Source organism: Emys orbicularis, chromosome 9 (genome assembly GCF_028017835.1).
Source record: "Emys orbicularis isolate rEmyOrb1 chromosome 9, rEmyOrb1.hap1, whole genome shotgun sequence".
NCBI lineage: Eukaryota > Metazoa > Chordata > Testudines > Emydidae > Emys > Emys orbicularis.
The window spans coordinates 3058104-3085134 of record NC_088691.1 but is presented as its reverse complement, the minus strand read 5'-3'; the positions used below and the strand labels follow the sequence as shown (position 1 = coordinate 3085134).

At 47.8% G+C, this 27031-nt stretch overlaps 1 protein-coding gene across 1 annotated transcript in view; it reads right to left on the bottom strand.

Annotated features, from left to right (window-relative positions):
- Window positions 1–27031, bottom strand: part of DOCK11 (dedicator of cytokinesis 11) — a 120894-nt gene that overhangs the window by 82446 nt on the left and 11417 nt on the right. Inside the window, exons 2-5 of the mRNA XM_065410821.1 lie at window positions 4905–5021; window positions 4569–4658; window positions 3296–3378; window positions 399–468 (exon numbers count right to left, since the gene is read on the bottom strand). Coding sequence (XP_065266893.1) covers window positions 399–468; window positions 3296–3378; window positions 4569–4658; window positions 4905–5021 — 360 coding nt within the window. The remainder of the gene's footprint in view (window positions 1–398; window positions 469–3295; window positions 3379–4568; window positions 4659–4904; window positions 5022–27031) is intronic.

The following is a 27031-nucleotide window of genomic DNA, read 5'->3' as shown; positions in this document are numbered from 1 at the left end:
TACTTTACACATGGACACCTACCTGTTCACTTTTGATTGAAGTAGATTGAATTAAAACCTTCACACAAAGAATTGCTTAGTAATGTTCTTGGCCTCTCCGTTTCATACTGCTGCAAGATACCAGATGGAGAGCCAAAGAAAGCATCCAGGGAAAACATCTCAGTTAACTGAAAGGAGGCACATGCCTACTAATTCATAAGCTTCTTGGCTCTAAGAGATTATCTTGTAACACCTGCAGATGGATAATTGTCCGCAGGCTTATCCCAACCGCTCAGAAAAGGGAACGGGCTGTCAGTGTATGATTTCCCAGCGAGAGCATTCCAGACTGGCGCTTTGCCTGGCATGAATTGTTCCAGCTGCAACGCACAGTGCTACGGAGACATTTATCTTCCCCTTACCTCATCCTTTTCAACGTCTTCATCAATCTCAAATACGTGGTTTGGAATCTTCTCCGGTCTAAAGGATTTGCTGAAAATATAACACAGTATGTAAGACAGCCACATAAAAGGGAAGAATTCAGGACAATAGTAAAGAACGCGTACCAGTCCTCTTGTCACTGCTGGAAACGTACATGCATGCAATGGAATGAGTAGGCTCAACAACAGATATTATTTGCAAAAATTGATGTGGATGAGTAGGGAGGGGGGTAGGACAATGGCAGGCCATACATTCGTGTGTGTCGCCATGACGTGTCAAGAGCGGGTGGCTGCCTAAAAGATATGCCTTAGCTCAAGCAGAAGTTACTGAGCTTGGAGAAATCCCTGAGAGAAATTCTCTGGCCTCTGCTATGCAGAAAGCCAGACTAGATCATCATAATGGTTCCCTTCAGGCCTTGAAATCTATGGATCTTGTTGCTTCTCTGGGAGAAAATGATATAAACGTGCAGAGGTCTCAATCAAAGCTTGTACATGAACCTTCCCCCACGCCCTCTTCACGCGCACCGAAGCTGGGCTTCATGTTGAACGTACACTTCAGTACGAGTGAAACCTACAGGAACTGGTGCCTTAATTGACCACCAAAGAGATCTGTATATTCTAAAAACCTCCAAGTCACTCTGAAGCCTGATTTTCTGACCAAACGTGACCAAAGTCTGACTTCTGACCAAAGTCCACAGGTGGGTGGCCAATGATCTTGCTCTACCTATAGAATGCCCATAGCCTTTATAGAGCCAAATCCTGCTTGCCTTACTCACTTGTGTAGTCCCATTTACGTCACTGGCACTTCTTGTGTGAGCAAGGCAAGCAGTGTTTTATCCACAGGGGCTGGAGGCGGGTGGCTTCTTCCTCTGGTTTTTGTTACACTGTGTAACTTCGCCAACTTCAGTGCAGTTATTGCTGGTTTGCATGAGTCAAGGGGCCGGCCCATCATTTATTTTGCAAAACCCAACAAAGATCAGATAGCAAGAACATGTGCAAACTGAATGTAATTCAAGCACCAATGGCATCCTCTTGTGCATGGCTTTCACACCACCTGCATGGAGCAGACCTCTTGAACATCGAGCTGGTCGGGAATTTTTTGACAACATTTTTTTCATCGAAAAATGCCAATTTGTGGAAACCAAACCTGTTTGCAAGACAAGGCCCTTTCCGATAGGGTGACCAGACAGCAAATGTGTAAAATTGGGGCAGCGGGTGGGGGGTAATAGAAACCTATATAAGAAAAAGACCCCAAAATCGGGACTGTCCCTATAAAATCAGGACATCTGGTCACCCTACTTTCCGACGAACCTCCTGACCAGAAACATGTTGAATTGTCAAGCCATCTCTTTTGGACATTTTCAAAGTGAAAAATTCCAGTTTTCCGGTTCAGAATGACTCTCTGTTTCAAAATTTAAGCCAATTAGACTGAAAAGGGTTAAAAGGAAAAAGGTTGAAACAAACAAAATGTTCACAATTCCAGAACTAAAACATTTTGATCCACCTGAACCAATTATTTTTTTCCAGTTTTTTTGGTTCACAAAAATTTCCAGATTTTGACTTTTTGTCTCAATTCTGGACAGCAAAACTTTTCAAACTCAAAACCACTCACAGCGCAGGCAAAGCCAGCTGCCCCCCAGTTCTTGTAGCCTGCCCCCCCAGAGGAGTCAATTAGCAAGAAGAGGCTGTCAGCGTACCACGAGAGCTTTGTCTGAAGCAGTTTGAGAGGTGAGGGGGGCAAAACTGGCCCCACCCAGCACATAACCACCCATCAATCAGGCATGCATGTGCTTGACTGAAGATGGAGGCACTAAACGAGATTAGCCTTTGGCTGGAATAACGCACAGGGCTGGCATTTTAATGCACAAAGCTCTCTTCAGCATTGCCAGTGTTGATGGCGATATTCTTATTCCCCAGGACTGGTATTTCCCCACCATGTTAGGCACAAGCAGGATTGACTTGAGCAAGGACCATGCTGTGACAGTCAGCATTCAGAGACAATGGGATTCCTGATTCGGGATGAGCAGACTGCACTGAAGCTACGTATTCTGCCACATTCCTGAATTTAGGCTCTTCCTGTCATAACAGCTGATGGAAGGAGGATGTTTGTACATTGACAGTGAACGAACCCCTGTAATGTCTCTGCAGTTCCCTGATACAGTCTGAGTGACACAGACCTCTGGCTTGCAAACCCTAAATAAAGGGCAAGTAAATCTCATGAGAAGATACAGGGGTGGGGCAAACACCAGGGAAAAGAAAATATTAATGGATTGTTGGATCAATAACAATATGTCAGAAGAACGGCCAGATTGGGTCAGACCAATGGTCCATCCAGTCCAGTATCCTATCTTCTAACAGTGGCCAATGCCAGGTGCTTCACAGGGAATGAACAGAACAGAACACGGCAATTATGGAGTGATCCATAATGATGTCCAGTTGCAGCCTCTGGCAGTCAGAGACTAGGGACACCCAGAGCATGGGTTTGCGTCCTTGACCATGTTGGCCAATAGCCATTGATGGACCTATCCTCCATGAACTTATCGAGTTCTTTTTTGAACCCTGTTATACTTTTTGACCTTCACAACATCCCTTGGCAATGAGTTCCACAGGTTAACTGTGCATTGTGTGACGAAGTACTTTCTTCTGTTTGTTTTAAACCTGCTGCTTAGTAGTTTCAGTGGGTGACCCCTGGCTCTTGTGATATGTGAAGGGGTAAACAGCATTTCCCTATTCACTTTCTCCACACCAGTCACGATTTTATAGACCTCTATCATTTCCCCTTGAGTCGTCTCTTTTCTAAGCTGAAACTTAGACCTGATCGAACCACAGTCTAGCAAGGTTATTAAGCGTTCCTAGCATCCCAGAAGAGAGACACTTACCATGGCAACATCCGGAAGTCACCTGAGTATTCTTCATATTTATAGTTCACCACATGCCAGTCCGAGTGGTACGTTTTAATGCACTGTAAGGAGAATAAGGCATGTTCTTTGAAATCACAGCATGCTAAGCAAAAACATGCACAACTCTTAAGAATGAAGAGCTACTAGTGAGACGCTGAGGCTGGCATTAAGGTAATAAACATACACAGTAGGTTGGACAAAGACTTCGAGGAGTTGTTTCATTTATCCTGGACTGGGGAAACTAACCACCACAGAATTCCTTTGAGACCTAGATACCCATGTGATAGGATGGCTGCTTTCAGAGCGCCTCCTCCTGGCCTCAGGGTGACTCTGCAAGAGGTCCCCGCCTCAATTTCTCTCTTCCAAGGGGCCGGTCACCTGCACAATTTCTCCACCATGTCACAAGCCCTTCCTGGGCTGCCCTCCTGTGGCAGGCCATGGCACGACTGGTGCAGCTACCTCGCTATGCCTCAGCCCAGTCCCTCTAGCTGGGGGGCTCCTCCGCCCTGTTTCTGTCCCGACTCCCGGGTTTGCTCCTAGCTTTTGCCCGGAGACATTGGCAGGCTCAGCCCTCTCTGGCCCTCTGGCTTCAGCTCTCCCGCTCGGAGAGCCAGCCAGCATCTCCCTCTGCTCAGGGCCGGCTCCAGGCACCAGCCCACCTGGAGGGGGGCGGCATGGCGGGGCGCTCCGGCCTGAGAGCTGGGCCGCGACTGGGCTCGCCGCCCTCCCCGTGGCGCTCCGGCCGGTCGGGGAGAGCGGGGCCCCGGCCGGGCTCGCCGCCCTCCCCCCGGCACTCTCAAGGGCACAGTGCAGCTGCGAAGAGGAGTTGCTGCCGGGTCAAGAGCAACCCAGGAGTCATTTTCCATTTGGTGCTGCTCAGAGCAGTTGCTCTCGGGCGTCTCCCTTCCCCAGTCTCGTTCCTGCCGATGCACACACAGGAGCCTCTCCAGCGGCTCTGAGGCACGGCAGGCGGAAGCAGTGAAGCCTCTGCCTTTCCCCTTCCCATTAAAGGCCTGGGGGTGCATACTGCACCCCACACAGCTGGGGGCAGCAGGTGGCTCATAAACTGCAGCTGCCAGATGGAAAAAGAGTTATTCCTCCAGGCCTGAAGTTACAGCTCCCCTGTGTCACAGACAGGCCAGCAAAGCAACTTGCAGCCTTATCTGCCATTAGCTGCAGCACCACCTGGAGAGCATTTCCCCTGAAGGACAAGGCGCTGCAACGCTGCATGTCAAAGGCCTTTGCACTCTACCTCTTTGACAAAGAGACTCTGAGCCTTCCTTTGAGCGTCTTCTGGCACCGTAGACTGGACAGTCCTCTGCTGGCGACCTAGCACCGAGATCTGCGGGGAGGGGGGATAGAACACGAGATTTCATGGTTAATTGGGCCCATATAAATTGTCAGTGAAAATAATAAATACTCTGGGCCTGATTCAAGGCCTGGTCACTCCCATTTGACCTGGCTGTAACACCTTTGAAATCAGTGTAGAAGTGGACACTGAAATTGAAGGGGGTTCCCCAGCGTGAGAGGGGGTTAGCGGAGGGGTGGATTAGGCCTTGTACGTTAGAAGGAGCCAGCACAAACTCACAGACACATCCTCCATCGGAAACATGAGCAGATCACGGAGAGGATCGCTGTAGATCTGGGCTTTCCTTTGCAGGACCACATTCTCGTAGTCCAAGGGTTCAACCACTTTGGTTTTTTCCTGAAGGAAAATAAAAGCAGAACAAAACAGATAGTGAAAAAAATTGCAAATGTTGCATCTGAGGCACCCAGCCAAGAACTGACATTCACTTCCCCAACAAGAGTCATCAGTTCCACTTCTGCCCCTGAAGTTGGCTGCTACCGAATCCAGGTTACGCCGGGAGCCCTTAACAAATCACATTTGTGACTCACAGCACTCTGCCCTTCCACAGCGATGTTCACCTGAGGATTTCAAAGCACGGTACCAATGAATTACTCATTACATCAACCTTACAATCCTTCTGCCGTGTAGGTGAACATTACTGCGCACATCCTACAGGGTGAACTGCGGTTCAGTGACATGCCCATGGCCACACAACCGAATCGTCCTGACTGCTTTAAGCGCTAGCCGCCCCAGTCCACACGCCCTCTCTCCCTTTAGCGTGGAAAACAAGCTGCCTGGACAGGTTAGCGGTGGTGGTTTTAAAGGTATTTACCATTGTAGTAGTTCATCTGCACTAGTCTAAAACAATCCTGCTGGAATGACACTCCGACACTCAGTGTCGCTTGAGCTGTCTCTGTTTGAGGCTCGTTATGTGATGCGAGATTTACGCAGCCTCTGGAAGCCTGCCATTTGGCAAGATGACAGCAAACCAGCTGTTCTGAGCTCTAACCAGGAATCTTGCAGGATGGAAAGGAAGATCAACACAATAATCCCTTGCAACACTTGAAACCCAAATGCCTAGCAATAAATCACACCTCCAGACACACTGTAAGGCGACAGTTTATGGCAAGAGTGATTGTAAAATCTCTGCCAAAGGCAGCACGCGAGCTAATTTTCAGCGGCACTCACACTGCCCGGGTCCTGGCCACCGGTCCAGAGGGATCTGCATTTTAATTTAATTTTAAATGAAGCTTCTTAAACATTTTAAAAACCTTATTTACTTTACATACAACAATAGTTTAGTTATATATTATAGACTTAGAGAAAGAGACCTTCTAAAAACGTTAAAATGTATGACTGGCACGCGAAACCTTAAATCAGAGTGAACAAATGAAGACTCGGCACACCTTTCTGAAAGGTTGCCGAACCCTGACCTAATTGATAACAGCTGCATATTCAATCATATGGCAGCCTCGTCACGTTCATACTAAATTCCTCTATCAGAAGATACAGCTTTACAACTTACTGCCTGCCGTTTAAGGCCATTCCTTTTTTATTTTTCAGATTATTGCAGTTGCTGAAGAGAAAAAACAAATTATTATTTTATCCTTGCCAAGGTGTTTTTATTCGACCCCTTTGGCAGAGACCTCTGGGAGTCAGCATGGCTTAGGTAAACTCCTGTGTTAGCCCACAGCGTTGCTGTGACGGTATTGTAAAACCACTGTGCTAGTCACTGCTTTTCCTTTAGCCAGATTAGAGAGCACCAAAAATGAACAAAGGCCAAAAAAGGGGGACAAAAAAAGCAATGAATAGGAAAATTTACTCCAGTTCCAGCCCAGGCTTTGGATTTCATAAGCAATTATCAGACACTTATCACAGGAGCTATGGAAAATTTAATTTTATACCCAATTCTTTTCAAAGATAATAGATGATGGGGCAGGATCACGATGAATGGAAAAATGAACTTCCGTCTATTAGCTTGACCCTGCTCGTGAGTTAGGAGAAAAGTGTAACACTCAACAGCCCCTCCACAGATGCTGTTTCCTTAGTCTTTGCAGTGATTTCGATTCCATTTCAGTCTGGAACTAAAAACGCATCTACCTGAGATAACCCACGTCACAAAAGTAGCATGTTTAGGTGAAGCTTCAACATACTATTTTCAACTAGCAATAAACTTTACTCCAGACTCATCGGAATGTTTTGGTTGTGACACACTTTTATGTAACTTTCACTGTGAATTAAATATTGATCCATCAGCCCATCCTACAGGAAAGTATCCCATTGAGGTTCAAGGCAGTTTCTCTTAAGCCAGGCATAGAGGGTCAGGCCCAAGAGAAGAATTGTTACAAAGAATGAGAGGTGAAGCATTCAGCAGCTTATATTTTGCATGTGACCATCAAAATTCCAGCAACTGCCCTGTGAAAAAGCCTCACAGAGAACAGCTTCTGCTTCAGAGACAAATGGCCTCAGCACGAGCCGTTTCTAGCACCGACAACTTCCCATTTTGCTTTCAAACACAGAACTGTGGGTGCTGAGCACCGCACCGGATCAGACCCAAATGCATTTCTGAACTGCCGTGCAGAACACACTGAGAATGCTACACAAATTGCAGGACTGACAACCCCAAATGTTAAACAAGACAGGCCCTAAAACATCATGAGATTGGCTTCAATATTGAGAGTTTTTTTAAAAAAAATATCATAAATAATAAGTTCTTTTTCTTGGCCTTCTGGTTTCCAAGTCTTTAGAGTGTGCTGGGGTCATATTTTCAAGCTTTCCTCTACAATCATACAGAGACTGACTTTTTTTTTTTTTTTTAAATGAACACTGAGAGTCTCACATAATCACAGGACTCCAGCAGCTGGGCCTTTAAGGAAAACACCATTGATAGTGAAAGTTGGCAACACTGTGTTGACATTTGGCAATCAGCCAGAGGCCCCAGGACTGTCTGGCTGGCTACGAACTACCTCGAAGCGTCTTTCTGGAAACACTACTTTTGAGAAACAGGAACACCAGCCGTATCAGATGGACTGTCCCAGATCAGATCCTTGGCACCCGCCAATGAGCACTTGATGGGACTCCGAATGGAAGTGGGGTGCAAAGTCGGCTTTAAACGAACCTTGCGCTCACACGATCCTGGGACCATTCTGTGCAGCATGAGCTAGAGCAGCCTGAAGGATGGGAACTTTAATTCTCTCCTCACCCCCATTTGGGCCTGATCCCGGGAGACCCTGAGCACCTCCTGACATTTGCTGCACTCCCTCAGGAGCTGCACCCCTGCCAGAGGCCACTCAGCCCTTGGGAGGGTGGAGACCTCAACAAGGCCAGGCACGTCACACCCCCAAACACTCGCACTTCACCTGCGGTTTGACTCTCCCGAATTCACACACGCTGTGGCAGGAGGACATTGATAGGCTCTTGGTAGAAATAGCTGGACCTTTACTTGTGCTTCCTAGCGCAGCATTTCCCGCTTGTGCAGGGTTTGGCATTCTCCAAATTCTTACGGAGAATTAATCTGCAGAAATTCAAGGATTTGCTTGTAAATTCAAACCCTGCATTGCTCTAGACACAAAGTCATTCCAAGCAATTGCAACGACACAGTCACGTTACGTATTATGTAATCACTGTAAACCATGGTATCCTGATTCCATTTGGCAGACAGAGCTAATTAAATGTAACAGTGGGTTAACGTCATTGTTACATGCCATTATTTAGTCTTTAAACTAAACATGCTCATATTAAGATTTGGGGCTGGGGATGTTAAAAAGACAAGTGATGCCACGACACAGGAAGATACACAGCTAAAGCAAACATCCAACACTCTAAGGAGACTGCACTGAAGTATCCAATAGCGTTATACCTGAGGGAGTGATCAGGCCAAACACTGCCCAGGGTTTTGTCCCCATGTCCATAAGGCAGTAGCCACATTACTAACAAAAGGCCAACTTCCACCATCTTTACTCAAGCAAAACTCCTACTGAGGTCAAGGGGAATTTAGTCCGATTAAGGATTGATGAATTTGGGCCAGAATTCCCTCCTCCTCTCCTGACCAGCTCAACAGTTGTTTCTGGCCTCCCTCTACGGCGGAAAGAGAGGCTGCCTATCTGGGTGTCTCTTTTGGTTCTCATACTGCACCCATCTCCATGGTTTCTGAGATCCCATTTTCATTTGGCCTGCGACACCGGAGTATTTTCTTCTCTGGCATCTCATGGAGTTGCACCTGCTGACACTACGAAGGAATTTAGCTTTACGCCTTAGAGTAGAGTTTTGTTTCAGTATATACATCTGATCTGCTAGCAAGCAAAGGATACTTCCCAAAAACTGCAACCAAAGAGGCAGAAATGCCATTTTGTATAAGAAGAGTGCTGCGGCCCTGCTGCTTAAGCACAAAAAAGGAAGTGGTGTCATATGATTAAAACTGAAATACACTCGATACAATTTGCATGTGCTCCAACGATGCAATGTGTTGTGGAAAACTATTTTGCCAGCCATGGCACTAGAAAATTAGTACACCATTCCCTTCATAAAAAGAGAACTATTAGAAACTTATTTTCTTTAACATTTCTCTATGCGCTCACAAATTAAATACCTCTGATTATGCTATTTTAAGGATAAAATTGCTATTATTTATGTTTTTTGTTTACTCATTTTTAACTAGCTTCTATCAATATCAATAACATCTCATCAGCTTGAATATAAGGAGATATTATTTCCTTTTAACACCTGCAAATAACTCCAATTCACATTACTGGAAGGTCCATGTGGCCAGTAAGATTAAAACGGATCCTTCAATTTGTTCTTTTAGGATTGCGGTCAAAAAGAACACTCAATAAATTCAGTTGCCTAGGGCAGTAGTACCAATTTATCTCAAGTGGCACTAACTTTTAAGATATGTTTTACACTGTAAAATCTTGCTTTATTATGTATATAAAACAAGTTTATAAAATACTGGTTTATATTGCTTTTTCCCCCTTTTTTTCAGTTTATGAATGGGCTGCTGTTAACTTATATCATGTGTTGTAAATAAAAATGAGTTGACCTATTCCTAACAAGTCTGATTATTAAAATGAAAGAATTTTAAATATCCAACGTGAATCTCACCATTTATTGCTCCTTATTTACTTTTTTGCAGTTTTCCCCACTGTGGGTAACTGAAATCAATTAAGTGCTTTTCACACTGGTTTAGTCAGTTTCATTTTCAAGGGCTGCAGGGTCCCCGGGAGGTTTTCCATTTGATCAAACACAACTATTGCCACTCACTTTTAAAAACAAAACTAAATCCCTCTCCGATTGGTTTTCACAAATTGGACGTGTGGGGCCAAGTTGACTGTAAGGCTGTGGGAGGATGAACAGCGCCCATTGCATAGGCTGCCCCAAGGTCTGGGGAAGGCTCAATCAGGAAGTCATTTGGGGTTAATTTCTAATGTGATAAGTAACAAACAATGAGATCTTAACAGTTTCCCACAGCACTTTAAAAATATCCACCTTTCACTTCAAGTTTCCTCCAACTGTGCGCCAACAGAAAAACACCCCTCCGTCAACCTCGGGACCCGGTTCTGCAACCTATTGAGTCAGGCTTCCCAGCCCCATCCCTGCAGGAGGCTAGCACAGGGTCGACATGCTGGTTAAGCCCTAGTTTCCTACCTTAAGAGGTGCCTGGCCTCATGTGGCTGGTCAGCGAGCAGGGAATTCCATGCCGTGTGAATAGTGCACACAGCTTTTCACGTACGCGCTTTGAGCTTTGGGTTGGCAAAGGAGAGGCCTTGTGAAAAGTCTGTGTCTAACTGCCCCACCTGATTTTCCATTCCGAGTTCTTTTCATGCAGCGTAGTGCAGTAATGCCGCTGTGGATTAGCTCAAACAGCTGAAACGGTGCCATCAAAATCGCTCTCTGGAAATGTGTGTGTCACCCCCCACACAACCCTCAATGAATTCCACCAAGCTCCGGCGGTGTGCGGATGCCAGCAAAACCCTTTAGACGTAGACATGATGAGCCCACCAGACAAACTAGCAACTTGGAAAAACCAGAGGTGTTTGCCAGAGAGCCTCTGCACTCTCGCAAGTGGGTAGCGTCTGAGAAGTACACAGGACGTGTTATACTGCATGAATCACAACCACACGGAAGACCTAATTCTGGAGACTTCCCAGGACGAGGCCCCGTCAGCGTAAATGGACTGGTGCAGGTCTGGTGAACCACCACAGGACAAGGAGCTCCAGCGCAGACGCTCAACAGCTTCTGTGGACTGTAGCAGGGGTTTCTGTGCAGTTTCCCCTAACTAGGCAGGGATCTGTGAAGCTACAGTGGCCGGTCAAAGTGCTGCCAACGCCTCTGATTTTAGAACATAAGCACGGCCATACTGGGTCAGACCAAAGGTCCATCTAGCCCAGTATCCTGTCTTCAGACAGTAGCCAATGCCAGGTGCCCCAAAGGGAATGAACAGAACAGGGAATCATCAAGTGATCTATCCCCTGTTGCCCATTCCTAGCTTGACAAACAGAGGCTAGGGACACCATCCCTGAACATCCCGGCTAATAGCCATTGATGGACCTACCCTCCATGAACTTATCTAGTTCTTTTTTTGAACCCTGTAATAGTCTTGGTTTTCACAACATCCTCTGGTAAAGACTTCCACAAGTTGACTGTGTGTTGTATGAAGAAATTCTTCCTTTTCTTTGTTTTAAACATGTTGCCTATTAATTTCATTTGATGGCCCCTACTTCTTGTATTATGTTCTTGTGTTTATTTTATTACCAGTCTTGTGATAGTTTTTTATAAGACCCTTGCTCCTGGAGTCATGTGATTATGTGAGAATCTCAATTAACACTGTTTTTTTTAACAAAAGAAAGTTACTAGCTTTCACGATTGCAGAGAAGAGATTGAAAATGGGACCCCCAAAAGCTCAAGAACAAGAAAGCAAATAAAAAGAACCTGATATTCATTGCTGTTAATGTCTCACCGTTTTCAAGCCAACCTCGTGATTTCTGAATGCTTGGATTTGGCACTGCTGATACCACAGCAACACTGAGGGGATGAAAGTCAAATCCACCTCCCACCCCTTCATTCTCCCCCCCCGCCCCCACACACACACACGGTGTCAGCGGTCCCATGCTCTCATGGCCTTCCACACTCACAGCAGTGTGATGAGAGTGAGCGGATGGGAGCTGAATTTGACTTCATGTACTTATGGCTAGAGCCCGCAGCCTCTACTCAGACGTCACTGCCCGAGTTGGGACTGAGTGTTGATGGCAGGAAGTGGCCCTGAATGAAGTTGCTGGTTAGCGTCCCCGGACAGCTCTCTGATTTCAGTCTAACAGAATGCTCTGTGACAACGTGCCAAAGACTTGCGAGTGATGGGCAGAACATCCTAAAAGTCACTTTCCTGGCTTGCAGCTTTATATCCTGCATGCACAAAAATAGAGTCTGACTTTCTCTGAGCCAAGCTGCTTCCTGAACAAACCAGCCCTTAACACGTTGCTCTGAACATGCAACAACATTTGCTGCAGTGCCAATTAAGGTAAATCAGTCCATCTGATGGTAAACTGAAGGCTTGAGCCTGCATTCGCCTTCACACGGAGACCCCTATCTCCACCTCTGGCGGTGGGGATGACTGTAATTCGTGCCACCGTAAGAGTCTTTTATCCTGCAGAAGCAGTGCAGGGATTCACTTCGAGTCAAAAGGGAAACAATCCTGGAAATGAGCCTGGATTCCAAAACTATTTCAATCCCCCTCTCCTCCCCCCCCCCGCACCCTCCTCTGACAAGAGCCAAATTCTTCTCTCCTTGTTAGGTGGCTGACGACCAGTGAGCAACGAGAGATTCTAGAGCACATCCCAGCATGGGCGTCTTTAAAGGAACTGGTGTCAATTGAATTATAAAGACTTCAAGGTCTAAACATGAACCCCAAGCCCTTCTTATGAGAGGCTTTTATACCTGAGCGGCACTAGCAATTGGTGTTATTGAGCTCCTAAAAATAACCCAGCATTTCCTCATCTCTTCTGCTCTAAGGGGTCTCTTCTGATTTTAATGACATTCGACAAAGCGCCTGACGTAACACCCCCCCTCTTATTTATAGCACCTGGATGGCAGGGTTCCCCCGAGGCTCGGGCCTGCAAGGAGGGCTCAGGGAGAGCTGAGGAAACCCGGCATCTTTCAAGAACAGACCTTCAGCTGTAGGCAGGGAAACTTCACACACCTACGGATCTGAGCTCTTAGCCATCTAGTCCAGCCACCGGCACAAGTGCAAAATACTCACAAGGGTTTGCAAGGCTGGGCCTTTCGGTACCAAGAGCCAAGGGTGTTTACATTACCTGTTTTCAAAGATGTGAGAAGTGCGATTCCTTAACCATTCCATTCTCTGCAATGCCCAGCCAGGCAGGGAGGTTGGAGAGGGGGTTAGGGCTCTCTAGTTTGCTCTCAAGCATCCCTGAACAGCATCACCATCAGCTGCCCACCCACATGCATGAAATAGACACAAAATCACAGTGTTTGAGGTCAGTTTACATGTTTTCAGTGAAGGATAGAAGCACACCATTTTCAAGGGCATCCAATCACTCTCCATCCAGGCCTCCCTGTATCAGCTGCAGCCCACATTGGCCGAGGAACCCATATTGCTGACTAACTCCACTGGGTTAATGGCAGAGTCACATCACATTTGTTTTACTTATCACCAAAACACAACCCAACTGGCTGCCACAAGCCATAAGATGATTTAGAGCAACGCCTTCAAATGGAAACCGAAAGATGCAGATCAAGTCTTTGTAAACAAACTTGACTGTTAGCCCACAGCAGAGCTATGAGCCAGGAGAACCTCGGTTACAGGTTGTCACCCAGTTAGAGAGAAGTATTTTTATGTGCCTGATGCAAATTATAACTGCAAACTGGTAGGATGGCAAGACAGGCATCAAAAATATATCTTTGCTCTCCGGCATGTATCAAAGGGTGCAGATCTAACAGGGCTGGAGATGAAGTTTTTTAAGCCCTGAAAGAAGATTTCAAAAGTCTTTGTTTTTTTTGCTGAGTTCTGTTAAACTGCAAACCACAGACACCTCCTGGTGTAAATGATTCAGCCTCTTGCTATTACATCAGCAGATGGCTCCACCCGAATTGTGACCGTGGAGGAGAAGCAATTGCACGAAAGCAATTATACAACTAGAAGCCAACTCTACAGAGTCAGCTGACATTGTAGCACAAAGGAGCTTGGCTACCTCAGCAACAAAATCACTATCTCCTTCCCGGGAGAATCAAGACCAGCCCACGGAAAGAGAGCGGCGGTGGGTCACAGTCAGAGACATGGCAGGTGTTGGCACTGGGCTGCATTAAACTGACAAACTTACACACATTGCTCCATGGAGGAACGTTTCCCAACCGGTTACAACACTCATTCTGTACAGCTCGTGAGGGTCTGGTCCCACCCCACAGCCTCTGCCAGGCACAGCAAAGCAAACCATAAAGCTCAGCAATTTTCTACACCACCTGTGTTGATCTCTCTTTGCCATGTGAGGAATCAGGGCTGCCCACGGGGATAGTGCCAAGCTAGGGCAGCAGCAATCGGGAGCGTCTCTGTAGGAGAAGATGAAGCAGTCTCTGGTTACTGTCCTTTTGCACAATGCTGAGCAAATTACTCCTGGCTAACATGCGCCGACAGAGGATATTTTTAAGCTCAGCTGAAAAATACAAGGGCCTGTGTCCCCTTACTACAGCAGGGTTGATAGGGCTGCTTTGGGTTCCCACGTCTCTCCTCACCGTCACCTGCAGACCACATGCTGGAGCTCGCGAGGGGAAGGTCAGCTCAGAGGCATGCTGCAGTAGTACCTCCCAGGGTAGCTTGTTTGGCCAGCTAGAGGGAGTGTGAGCATCATGCTTACAGACACGGGGTGAGAGGTACCACGTGGGGGGTAGCAGGGAGATGGTCTCAAGGGATGTGTCTGGACAGACAGAGGGTGTGTTTCTCAGTCAAGTTAGCTTAACACTCCTGAGAGCCGCACTGAATCCAGGCCAGCACGTCTGAAGCCATGTGACTGTAACCCAGTGGTCTGTGTGCGTTCCAGGTCCCTCTCTGTGCCAAGCCAAGGAGGCCCTCGGTGTGTCGTCCAAGATGGTGGCCACCATAATATAGTCTAGGAAGCCTCCTAGGGAACAACATGGCTTCAAATACGCTAGCCTGCATCTTGACAGGGCCTTCAGCTGCATTACTCCATTGAAACAAACTCTTTTTGCCCAGCCGGGCAGGCGCAAGGCTCTGCCATTGGTTGGGTGCAGATACAAAGAGTGAGAAAGCTCAGAAAATAACCCCAAGGCAAACATGCTTTGTCTCTGCGTGGAACCTGCCTTCACCTGTCCAGCTGCCCAAACCCTATTCAGCAAGAGCCCCCCAAACATGCAGCTTATGGGCACCAGGGTGTGTACTGCCATGGGAAACAGTCACAGAGGACTTAAGGAATGGGTAAGTGAATGATTGATGCATCAAGGAGACAGAGTGAGGGACTCCGGAGGCTGGAGGAGTCCGACAAAGAGACCTGTCCTGTATCCATTTGCAAAATCGATGGAATTCTTTACATTTCGTTTCAGAACGAGGTCTTTGGCACACTTTTTCTAAAAAGGAAATAGTATTTTTTTAAATGCCACTAGCCCAACTTTCATGAGCCGCCCTATAATGACAATTGGGGTGTTCATGGGATTGAGGACAGGAAAGGAGAGTTCCATTTCAAACTTTCCAGCCCAGTACAACAATCTCTCTCCAATGGCCTCCTTTCTGCACCTGCTGAATGTCTTACAACCACGTTTATTAATCGAAACATACTCCAATGGCCTCTTTCTCAGTATCCCTTTTCTTCCAAATCACCCCAGATGGTGAATAAAGTTACGCATTGTACATAATTTGCAGAAAAGATTGTTTCACAAAGATTTGAGGGTTTTCAAAATAGTACATTAAGGGAACAAATATAACAAGTTATTTCATATCATCAGTCACGTCGGGGTGGCTCGCATTTAAAAACAAACAAACCCAGAAGAGTAATTGTCCATCACCCGCTTGCAGCAGTAACACACATCAAAAAGCTGTTTTTACTTCGCCATTAATCACTTCACGCAGTCTGTTTAGACAGCATGTGAAAGACTCATCAGTAACCATCAGCTCACATTTCCTGCTCCAGAACGGAAGTTGGTCATTCTTTAACCCACAGCCCGTGTAGGAACTAGACTAGATTAGACTTTCACTTCTTGATGCACAAATGCCAACCCGTTAACACTGACATTTTTCAGTAGATGATCCTTCCCCTGCTAAAGTCAAACTTTACTGCAGCTTCTTCACTGTCATTTAACCTTGCACTAAAAACCTTTTGTTTGTGGATGAGCCTGAGAACAAGAGATGTCATGTTTTCTCACTGTGACTTGATGGAGAAATATCTGAGACTCAACTAAACACATCCATTCATCGCAAAAAAGAGACGGCATCCTGAACAGAGACACCAATAATCTGAATAGTAAGAGTGACAGCTGTCAAGAGCACTGGACAAAAGAGGGGAAATAACACAGATCACATACAAATCTAAAAATATGCATCAGGCTATGCAACTGTTGCTCACAAAAAACTCGGTCAGCTTTTTACAGTATATCTACTTTCTCTATTGTAACTCCGTAATGCATTGATTTATGTATGAAATCATTTCTAGGACGCATCTCATAAAACCCAGTGCAAACTAAATTTCAAAATAGATCCCAAAGGACCAACTAGATGAAAAATATAGAAAACATGAGGCAAAAGTTCAGCTGAGGAACGGATTGAAAAAAGTGCATTTATATATAATTAAAAATGACAACATATAATTTAACATTTTGGACAGGCTAACCGCAGTGGCCCAGTCAGTGATGCTCAAGAAAGAACAGGCGTGTGCATGTGTAATACACTCACATTGGTTTTGAAACTTGCAACCTCTAATTTCAGAAGGGGAACAACTTCCGAGAGAGGTAACTAACCTGGATACATAAGCATATAAAAACCACAGACATCACATCTCAGCTTTTGTTCACACAATTTGTTTGTGAAAGAAAGAGTTTACATTGAATCGAGAACTGGGGAAATCTACCTTTAAACAAGTACACTATGGAAAAGTGAGGAATTTTTACCAGTAAATAACCATAGCAGAAGAAAAGTATCTCCAGCACCAAACACTTAGAAATCATGACTCAGGCTCCCCAAACTTCATGGGATTGGATTAAAAATCATGAAGTTGTTTTTGTTTTGTTTTGTTTTACAAAACTACTAAGTTTTGGGCTCTTTTTATTTGCCTTCTGCTTCCTGAGCCATCTTTGGGTCACTCTAGTCACATTTTCAAACTTTTCACTGCAGCCATTAAAGCTAAAACTCCCCTTACCAAAAAACCAAACCCACCACCACCAAATTGAGATTCTTACATCATTCCTGACTCCAGGAGCTGGGGCTTAAAGAAAAACATCAACCCTCATGCAAGTTGGCAACACCCATTCATCTCTGCAATGCATGGAGTACAGCGCCATTCTTCCTACAAAGGGATTATACGTTCTAGAAGAGGAAACTGGGACTCAGAAGTAGTGATCCACTTGAAATAGACATAACCCCATCCTTTATATGCTCCAGGTGTTTTAATGCACTCCCTGAAGCACAGGAAAATGATAAAAGACAAACACTTTGTCACCTGTGGGTGCACACTTTTCAAAAAGTGATCACTCTATAGCTGACCTCTCAGTCCTCATCCCCAAAGGAAACCCCCAAAATGCACAACACTTTCAAAAGACAAGCCTGGGAGCTTAAATTGGTTACTCTGCTAGACACAAAAATCATGGACTGAACAGAGGTGCTGCATTTATGGCTTATTACAACAATCTGTAACCCACTAATCCCCTCTTTTTGTCCTCTGACTGCAGAGGTGTTAACGGGCCACTCTACCTTGAATGGTCCCTTACAATATGTGCCAACTGCTTATGCTAAACGCTCTGTTCCACCTGGCACTTGGCTGTGATCTAGGAGTTCCTTTCCTAGACCTGAAGAGGAGCTCTGTGCAGCTCAAAAGCTTGTCTCCCTCACCAGCAAATATTGGTCCAATAACAGATATTCCCTCCCTCACCTTGTCCCACTGTCTTTTAACAACACTTATTGGCACCAAAGGATCCTAAGGACATGAAACAAGCATCCACACGGCTGTACAGAGCAGGGCCTCAGAAGCAATGACCATTGTGGCCAGCTATAAAATGTGGGCGCACCCTGTTTTTCGCTCCTGTCCCATCTCCCCCCAAAGCTGCAGAGAGGCCAGAGCACAGGCTCCCCCAAATCGGGACAAAGTGGAGCAGAGCTGGGGCCCATCTTTATACACAGATTCCCAGGACCCTGCCCAGGGTCCTTACAGAGATGACACGTCCTGGGCAGAGTGGTCTACAGGGGGCGGGGAAGGGGTGTGCAAGGGACTGCAGACAGCTTGGAATTCAGGCACGTGTTAATTTTGCTTTCACAGCAGCCACCTGTGATCCCTCTGGCAACCCGTCCACATGGCAGCAAAACTCGGCTCCGGGGACCGGACTTTCTGCTGCCTAAAGTGTGGGAAAGTGTCTCTCTCCTCTGTCACCGGGGGGGGGGGGGGGGGGGGGGGGGGGGGGCTCTCCCTACCAAGCACCATACAAATCAAGTCCTCCCTTGGGCGAGGCACAGTAACATGGCAAATATTCCCCTCGGTTCCAGACCTTACACCAAGCCCATCACTGTGGTATCCGATCTGGGCACCTCTTCGCCATCTGCAGGATTTCTCCCAAGCCTTTGAACACAAAAATTCCCCCTGGCTGGGGCTCAAGCAGCAGCATCCCCCCAGCCCATTTCTCCCACACCGGACTGTCACCACTCGCTGCTGGGTCCTGATGGGCTGTACAGCCCTACTGCCTGCGCATCACGCCCTGTAACCTTCGCCGCGCAGCGCCTACAGGGAGCAGAGGGCTAAGCTGGGACGTTCCAGGTGCACGCAAAGCTCAAGTGCCCAGGGCCGCGGGAGACCAGCTGGCTAATGCAGCCCCCCTCACCCCATGCTTGCAGGCTGCTGTGCTAGTCTGCCCAGGCCTGGATTTTTAACGAGAAGCAGAGTAAACACAACAGCTTTCCTGTTCTCCTCCAAGGGTTCCCGTCGGACAGTGCGAGTAGCGGCACGGCCAGCTTTGGCTGGAGCCTCCAGGAGGATGGAAAGTCCCTGCTTTGGGAAGAGGGGGGCAGCTTCAGAGAATTTGCACAGTGACGATGACTCTCGGTTTCCATTTGAGAATACAGGCTTAGATTCTGGCAGCTGCACCATCCCCACCGGGGTCATTACTGGTGCAAAAGCAGCTGTAACCGTGCACCCGTGTCCTGCCCTGCCACGATACCTGCCCAGCACCTCCCGCCCCTGCCCAGGTGATTCCTGCCAGCATAAGCAGCCTGTGCAGGACGTGGGGCTGAGAGCAGAGCAGGCACACGCTGACTAAAAGGAGATGATCATGCCCTCTGATACCAGAGTCCACCTGGAAATCCTCTCCAGGGATCCACTCCGAAAACATCTTTGACAAGTTCAGGTTTGTGGGGAGTCGGGGCATTTTCACCCCAGCCTGAGCCATCTGGCTGCCTCTTTTCCAGCGCGTGCAGAGAGGCACATGCCAGCCAGGATGTGGCCCACAGCATGTGACCATACGTCGCATTCGTTTCACAAAGGAAGTTTTACACGGGTAACACCCGAGTGTGCGTCCCAGGCAGGCAGAGCCAGAGCAGAGCGGTGCAGACTGAAAAGCAGCCCACAAAGTACCAGCCAGCGTAGCCCCACTCAGAACCACACCCCAAAGGGGATTCTAGACACTGGATCTTTTCCATTTCTTTAAACACAGTGCTGACTTCTCTAATTATACAGCGAGGGCTTGCGGAGTGAGTACACGCGGAGTGGGGTTAGTGTTCGTTTAGGTCACTGCCTTTAGGAACCATGCAGAGACTATGATGCGCCTTTACGGCGTGCACAGGAAACTGGCACCGCAGTTTCTAAGGCGTGGGGCCTTGGAGCTAAGGCCAAGCCACAGTTTTTTCTGGGAGTCATTTTTTAAAAGCATTTCTTTACTGCAGTGAGTATGCTCAGAGTGTCAGAGATTCCTGCTGCAGCTAGCAGGACTCGGGGTCACATCCATTGTAGGCCTGAGGATCTCCCCTGACTCCAACAGCTTTGCATTGCTCTAGTGATACAGAGCAGTCAAAACCTGACAGTTTGCTGGGCTTTCGCCTTGCTCCAGAGGAGTCTGTGGATGGCAGAGCCCCCCAGGTTTAAGAGCCACAGTATGTCACCTTGAACCACCCACTGCTTGTGACCACAGGCTGCCTGTACATACTCTGGCTTGCAACAGAATCCCCGGGCCACTGCACATAGGGAAGTGATTTTTCCTGGCTTGTCAATTTGGGTTGAGCCACATTTTAGATCCAACTTTTGCCCCACAAGAACGGCCATACTGAGTCCATCCAGCCCAGTCTCCTGTCTTCTGACAATGGCCAATGCCAGGTGCCCCAGAGGGAATGAACAGAACAGGGAATCATCAAGTGATCCATCCCCTGTCGCCCATTCCCAGCTTCTGGCAAACTGAGGCTAGGGACACCATCCCTGCCCATCCTGGCTAATAGCCATTAATGGACCTATCCTCAATGAATTTATCTAGTTCTTTTCTGAACCCTGTTATAGTCTTGGCCTTTACAATATCCTCTGGCGAGGAGTTCCACAGATTGACTGTGTGATGTGTGACAAAATACTTCCTTTTGTTTGTTTTAAACCTGCTGCTTATTAATTTCATTTGGTAACCCCTAGTTCTTGTGTTATGAGATGGCGTAAATAGCACTTCCTTATTTACTTTCTCCACACCAGTCATGATTTTATAGACCTCTATCATAGTCCCCCTTAGTCGTCTCTTTTCCAAGCTGAAAAGTCCCAGTTTTGGTAATCTCTCCTCATATGGATTAACTTTTAAAAATACTGCTTCCCGAGAGGGGCAGCGGGGGCCAGTCACTAGCTGAGATCAATCCCAAGCAGCCATGTGAAATCAGTTTGGGGAGGATCAGAGCCATAGTTTGAGCCCAAGGCTTGTGCACAGAAAGTTATAACAACTCTTAAATGTTGAAGCCGCGTGATTTTTGAGGAGGGCTGTATGTCAGAAATCGCTCGCTTGAATGACCTCAACTTTGATCACTAACACTGTCCTGGATCCCCATGAGCCAGAGCAGTGTTCAAGAAAATCTGTTTAAACATGTGGACATTAGAGCACTTAGAAAAATCAATTAAACCGTAAGCTAGTCTCAACGGTAATGAGAGTGGCACCACTGCCACCCCCCTAGAATGTGGGGATCTCGGCTTTCAGTTTAAAAAGTAAGTTTCTAGCCCTCACGTTTGCAGACGATGTGACCAGAGTGTTACCTAAAGACTCAAGAACCAAGTAAGAAGAACCCAAATGGAGAATTTTTTTTAAAAAAACCCATGCATGTTTTGGGGGCGTGACATGATTGCTGCATGTTCGGGGTTGGTAATACTGAATCTACAATACAGGAGCTAACTCTTGCTCTCCTTGTGGCCATCTCAGACCAGCCATTCGCAATATTTCTTTTCAGGGGCATCTTCTAAAGACCTAAAAACATTCCCCACCCCCTTTTCTGTCTGCACAGACGCTGCTGGGAGCATCACACTCCAAGGGTGGTGGGAAAGGGTCTAGCTGCAGTGTAAACACACCCTAAGACACCCGCAGCTGACCCGTGCCAGCTCACTCGGGCTAGGGGGCTGTTTAATAGCAGTGCAGATGTTTGGGCCTGGGCTAGAACATCTGCACTGCAATTAAACAGCCCTTAGCCTGAGCCCTGCGAGCCCGAGTCAGCTGGCACAGGCCAGATGTGGGTTTTTTTAACCCTAGTGTAGACAGACCCTGAGAGGCTGATCCAGCCCCCTGTATGCTGCCCTCATGGCAGCAAAGGGCCGTCAGAGAGTCACTTTCTCCTTCCCAGGGCACAGGAGCAGCACAGAGCGGACACAGACAGCCCTGGAGCAAGAGGAAGCCGTGGTCATTCACCACCAAACCACTCTCTCTTGTTAATTTCAGAAACAGCTCCCTACACAGAAGCAGCAAATCCATCAGTATGGCAGGAGGGGGTGGCACTAAAGGCCTAGGACTCTCCTCAAGACTCGCTTCTGCCAGGATGCCTTCAAAAAAAACCAACCAGCCAATGGGGGTGAGGCTGAGGAGCAGATCCGATTCAGTCAGGCCTTGTCTACACTGGGGATCCGCTCTGGTTACAGACACTGATGGCAGCCGCTATGTAACTGCCCAGCGCAGCCTGGAGCGTAATCAGTGTGTTTACTCTAGTGCCAAGCAGGGCTAAGCGCCTCCCCTGCAAATAACCTCTTTGCCCGTCTACACTAGGAGCCAGACTCTCCGTTGCCTTGCACCTTGTGTGGCTGTTTACACCAGAAGTGGGGCTAACCCTAGGAATTCAAAAATCACAACATCCTGAGACTGGCTTAAAGTCATGAGATTTAAAAATAACAAGTGTGGGGTTCTTTTCATTTTCCTTCTGGTTTGGGGGCTCTCTTCCACAACTAGGAAGGCTGGAATCTCACTTTTTTCCCAAATGAATGCAGAGATTCTCACCCAATCACTTGACTCCAGGAGCTGGGGCTTTAAGAAAAAAACAACAACAAATAACGAGAGACTCAAGATAAAACAGTGAGAACTGGCAACGCTGCGAGCAAGGCAAAGTGAGTTAAAACGCCACCGGGCTCAACACCGACTTTGCACCAGTGACAATGACTGCACAAGAGGAATGGAGAACCAGGCCGAGGTTAAACTCGAATTAGCATCACTACGCTGGTGGCTGGAATCGTGGAAAATCCCTGGCACGGACAAGGTCTCGGTTTTAAATGTGTAGCCAAGAGGATATGATACCTCTAGCTGTCCAACAGCTCAGCAACGTAACCACATGATCTTACTCCTGTTACCCCCACCCTCTTCTTTATCGCACCCACTTGTTCTCCCACGCCTACCTACGTGTATGTGCTGCACCCAGCACAATGCAGGTCCCAAGCAGGGTCACCGGACGCTGCTGCATCACACATAATAACGACCATTAGGCACCAATTGCTATGGCATCTTCTGCTCTGGGACACAATGTCTGGCTCCCACGGGAGTCAATAGTACACATCCCAGGGTAGAATCTGGCCCTAAGCTAAACCAAATGTGGCTTTCCTGCTTGTATACGTCAAAGACAGAGAGGCAGATCCTGAGCTGGTGAAGATCAGTGCATCTCCACTGACTTGAATGGAGTTACAGCTATTTCCAGTGAGGAGGAACGTAAACAAAACACTGTTTTGATTTTCTCCTCTGGAAATAGTGGGGCCAGGATTAGAAATTGGCAAATGACTTTGTGTTTCCACTGGACACATGGATCTCTGTCAGGGCTGATGTTTCAATCTATTTTTGTACCCAGCAGCATGCTGTATCAGGGAAATCATCATCAACAGCACTACTACTTTGCACTTAGGAAAGCTCCTTCCATCTCAGGATCCCAAAGAGATGCCTCATCATGTAGTGATGTGGTTTGGAATTTACATTTAGCATTCAGCTCCAAAGCACCTGGGCTCCAGACATCATAAAACGATCAATAACACATCGACCCTCTGCTTGCTAACAGAAAAAAAAACATTTCTCCATCAAGGAGCTGTTCAGAAGCTTGGCCAAAAGAAAGGGCCCGGAAGCTCTCTGAACTAGCTGAACACCCCTGGGAGGTAGGTGAAATGATAGAGATCTACCTGGCAGCTGTGCAAACTGAATTGTGTCGTTAAGTGACTTCCCAAGGTTATACACAAGACTGTGGCAGAAGCCAGGAAACACACACACATGGGTTGCCTTAACAACATGCTTAACATCCATGAAACTGCAGCACAAAGGTAAGATTTGACAGAAGTGAAGATTTCACAGGAAGCTGCTCATGCCAGCTGCACCTTGGCCTGCCCAGCCTGGTCTGCAGGCTAAAGTAATTCAGGTGCAGACTGAATACTAGTTGCAACAATGTTCCTTTCTTTTCTGTTCCTACTGCAGGCACGTGTGAACAACCCTTCAGGGGCTGGATTGTGAAAAGCATTCATGAAGTTCCAGTCCAAACAACAGACACCAAAAACATTCAAGCTGCCAAATGAAGCACTCAGTCAGAAAACGACCGAGTGTAGGGTGTCTGTTTACCCTTCAAGCACATGCATTGCAATGCAGGAGGAGGTGCACAGCATGGGCAGTAAACGAGGCAGGATTGTGTAGGGAACTGGTCTGGAGACAAGTACCCAGGCCTCCATTACCCACTATTGTTGTTAATAGGAGCTGGGTCGGGCCCTGTGACGGGGTGTTCACCCCACACCAGCACTGGTGGAGTTAAAGTGGCTCAGAAAGGGTCATGAACCTTATTGACCGCACATGGGGCAGAGTCAGGCCTGACCAATAAGCACTAACTGAAGATGAAGCCAGGCTGGGCAGGAGCAGGTGGACGTGTATAAAGCCTGGAAGTTGAGGGCAGAAAGAGGCTGCAGGGAGTGAGCCTGTTTTCACCTCTGGGCACAAATATGTGAGTAGGAGGAAGCCCAAGGAAAGAGAAGTGAGTGTTGATGGCTGCTGACAGGGTCCCGGGGCTGAAACCCAGAGCAGAGGGTAGGCCTGGGTTCCCCTACCAGCCACTGTGAAAGTAGCACAGAGCGGGAATTCCTGAAGACTACCTGAGACAGCACATGGGTAGATTGCCGGTGGGACTTGGCTCCCCCAGAAGGGGAAAATCTACAGTGACATGCCCACTGAGTCCCCGGCGGCCTTGCCGCTGAAGTGGTTTGCTAGCCTTCCTCATGCGTCATTTCTCTTTACAGGCCACGTTTAAAGCACACCTAGAATTAGGAGCCCATCAATGCAGAGCAAACTGTGGCAGTGGCAAGGAAAGAGACTGGCCACGCTAGATGGTCTTTGACACCCCCGTGGGTCTCCAAAATGCCATTCTCTTCACACACCACAGGAAGGTCCATTTGGCACCCAGATGCTGCTAGCAACATGTGGCAGCTGCGTTTCTTCTGTGACAACTGGAAGTGCACATTTTCATTAAAAACAAATCGCAATGCTCACCAGAAGTAAAAAATCCAAACAAAACAGCAACCCAGAACTGGAGCGTGAATGGCAAATATCCCCAATACCGCGGGGAAACGATTAACCACCCCGCTGTGTATTGTCAGCAATGCGGATCCGGCCAGGCATGTGTTCCCGTCCGGTTTCAATGCCCTCCTCATGGCGGGGATGAAGAAAGGTTTTGGAAGCAGGATGACAGGGCTTGCTGCTTGTGTTACAGTAAGTGCCAGTGGTGATGCTCCTGCTGCCGGCTTATTCCAGGTCCAGACAATTCCCCAGTTTACAAAATCTCTGCTTATCAGGAATGCGCAACGGCCACGTTCTGCCCAGTGGAATCACAGCTGGACCCAGCAGCAAATTACGGCTCCGTAGAGCCAATTATGATACACGGACCAAAGCATAGGGGGGCAGAGCCAAGGCCCCACTCATTCCCTCCCCCTCCCCGCCCACCTGCTGCACCTGCCTCCCCCTGCACACCCAGCCCCTGGGTCCGGGGACCTGCCCTGTGCCCTAGGGTGGAGAGAGAGTTCTCGTGTAGACGTACAGCCCAGTCACAATCTAGCCCTGAACCTGTCTGGGTCAAACCCTCTCTGATCCCTACGAATCACGCACAACCGGCACCAGTCAGCCGCAACTTCAGCTTTTCTGCTCGACTCCGCTTGCTCTGCAATTATCTCGTCCTCCCAAGGCCTCTCCCCGCGTTAGTCTGTCTGTGAGCTCTGGGCACTGACCGCCCTCTGCACTGTCTGGACAGCCCTTAGCTCCGAGGGGCCACGATCTTTGATTGGGGGCCTAGGCATGACCATCTTGCTCTCCAGAGCAGCTCCCCGGAGACAATATAAGAGATGGGCAAACAGGGTTTGACCTTTTGTCTCTCTGTTTCTTCAGCTCTAAAGAGGAGATAATAATACTTCCCTCCTCCATCTGGGTGCTGTGAGGCCTGATGCTTGTGCGGTACAGCGAAAAAGGAAAGTCCTGTTACAATATAGGGGAGTTTACACTGTTTTATTCTGTATTTGCTTCTGGTAATGCTCTGTTACCGTCACTACATTTTACCTGCTATTTTTAAACACAGATCATCATTTTTAAAATCTAGATTCTCATTAACTTCCATGGACCGCTCTCCCAGATATCTTAGTCATGTCTGTCCAGCAGAGCCAGCTCACCTCCGTGTGCAGCAACGAAGACCTTTCCCCAATTGCTTGTGACTTCTCATTTTCCCAATTACTTCTGGCCCAGTCTGGCTGCCACTGATTTTAACTGAGTTTCTCATTCACTTCAGTGGCAACAAATCAGGTGCTTAAATCTCCAATGGAATTTGTTTTAATGGGCTGGAAAATCATTAGCTACTTTGGTTCCTGAAGACATATGATTTAATGTTACTATTAGATCAAGCCGTGTTTTGTCAGGAGCCCAGGAGGCGTGGGGCCAGCTTGGTCTGAACCCCTTTTGCAATCCCCTGACAAAGTGACAGAGCTCAGGCCAAAAGGAGAGAGCCTTTTTGGAAACTAACAGACGGGCGTGAGTCCACGGCTGTTTTGGCTGATCTAAGAAAACCCTGTCTGCAGCTGGAGAGCAAATGGCCTTACCCTGGGCTGGTTTTGCTGCTATTTAATCTCCATCTCTGTCCCAAGCTACACGAGTAGGTGTGCAGTGCTTGTCGCAGCATTTCCTGACGGTGAACAAAGAGCCAGATTCTCCTGACCGGCACCGGGTGCAGGCAAAGGGAGCAGTAAATTGTTCTGACCTAGCAGCAGCTTGCACCCGCTTTGCCTGGGGTACATGATTACTGAGATAGCAGGGAGTGGAGAATTGGACCCAAACCGGTCACTAGAACGTCACTTCCATTTTAACCCATCCCTCCACAGACACCTCATTGTTCAGCTGATCACAACCTTCTCCAAGAAATTCAGCCCTTCTGAATAAAGCAGCTGAGCGCTCCGCCCCTAACCCAGGGCGGGGCCCTCTCCAATTCCCAGGAAAGCCAATGGGCGCCTTTGCCCCCCACCCCCAAGTGCTCAAGCCACTGGGCTCAGACGACTGAGCCCTGAAAATCGCATGGGGGCCCAGCAGCTGTTGGCTCTGCCCGAGGTTCTGGCCACAGCATGTCAAGGATTTACTCTCGCTTGGGCTTTGCTTTTGTTTCCTTTGTTCGGGAGCAGAGCCCCACGGTTTATGGGCAGGGCCTGCTGGCTCGGCCTGCGCCGCCTGGGGCT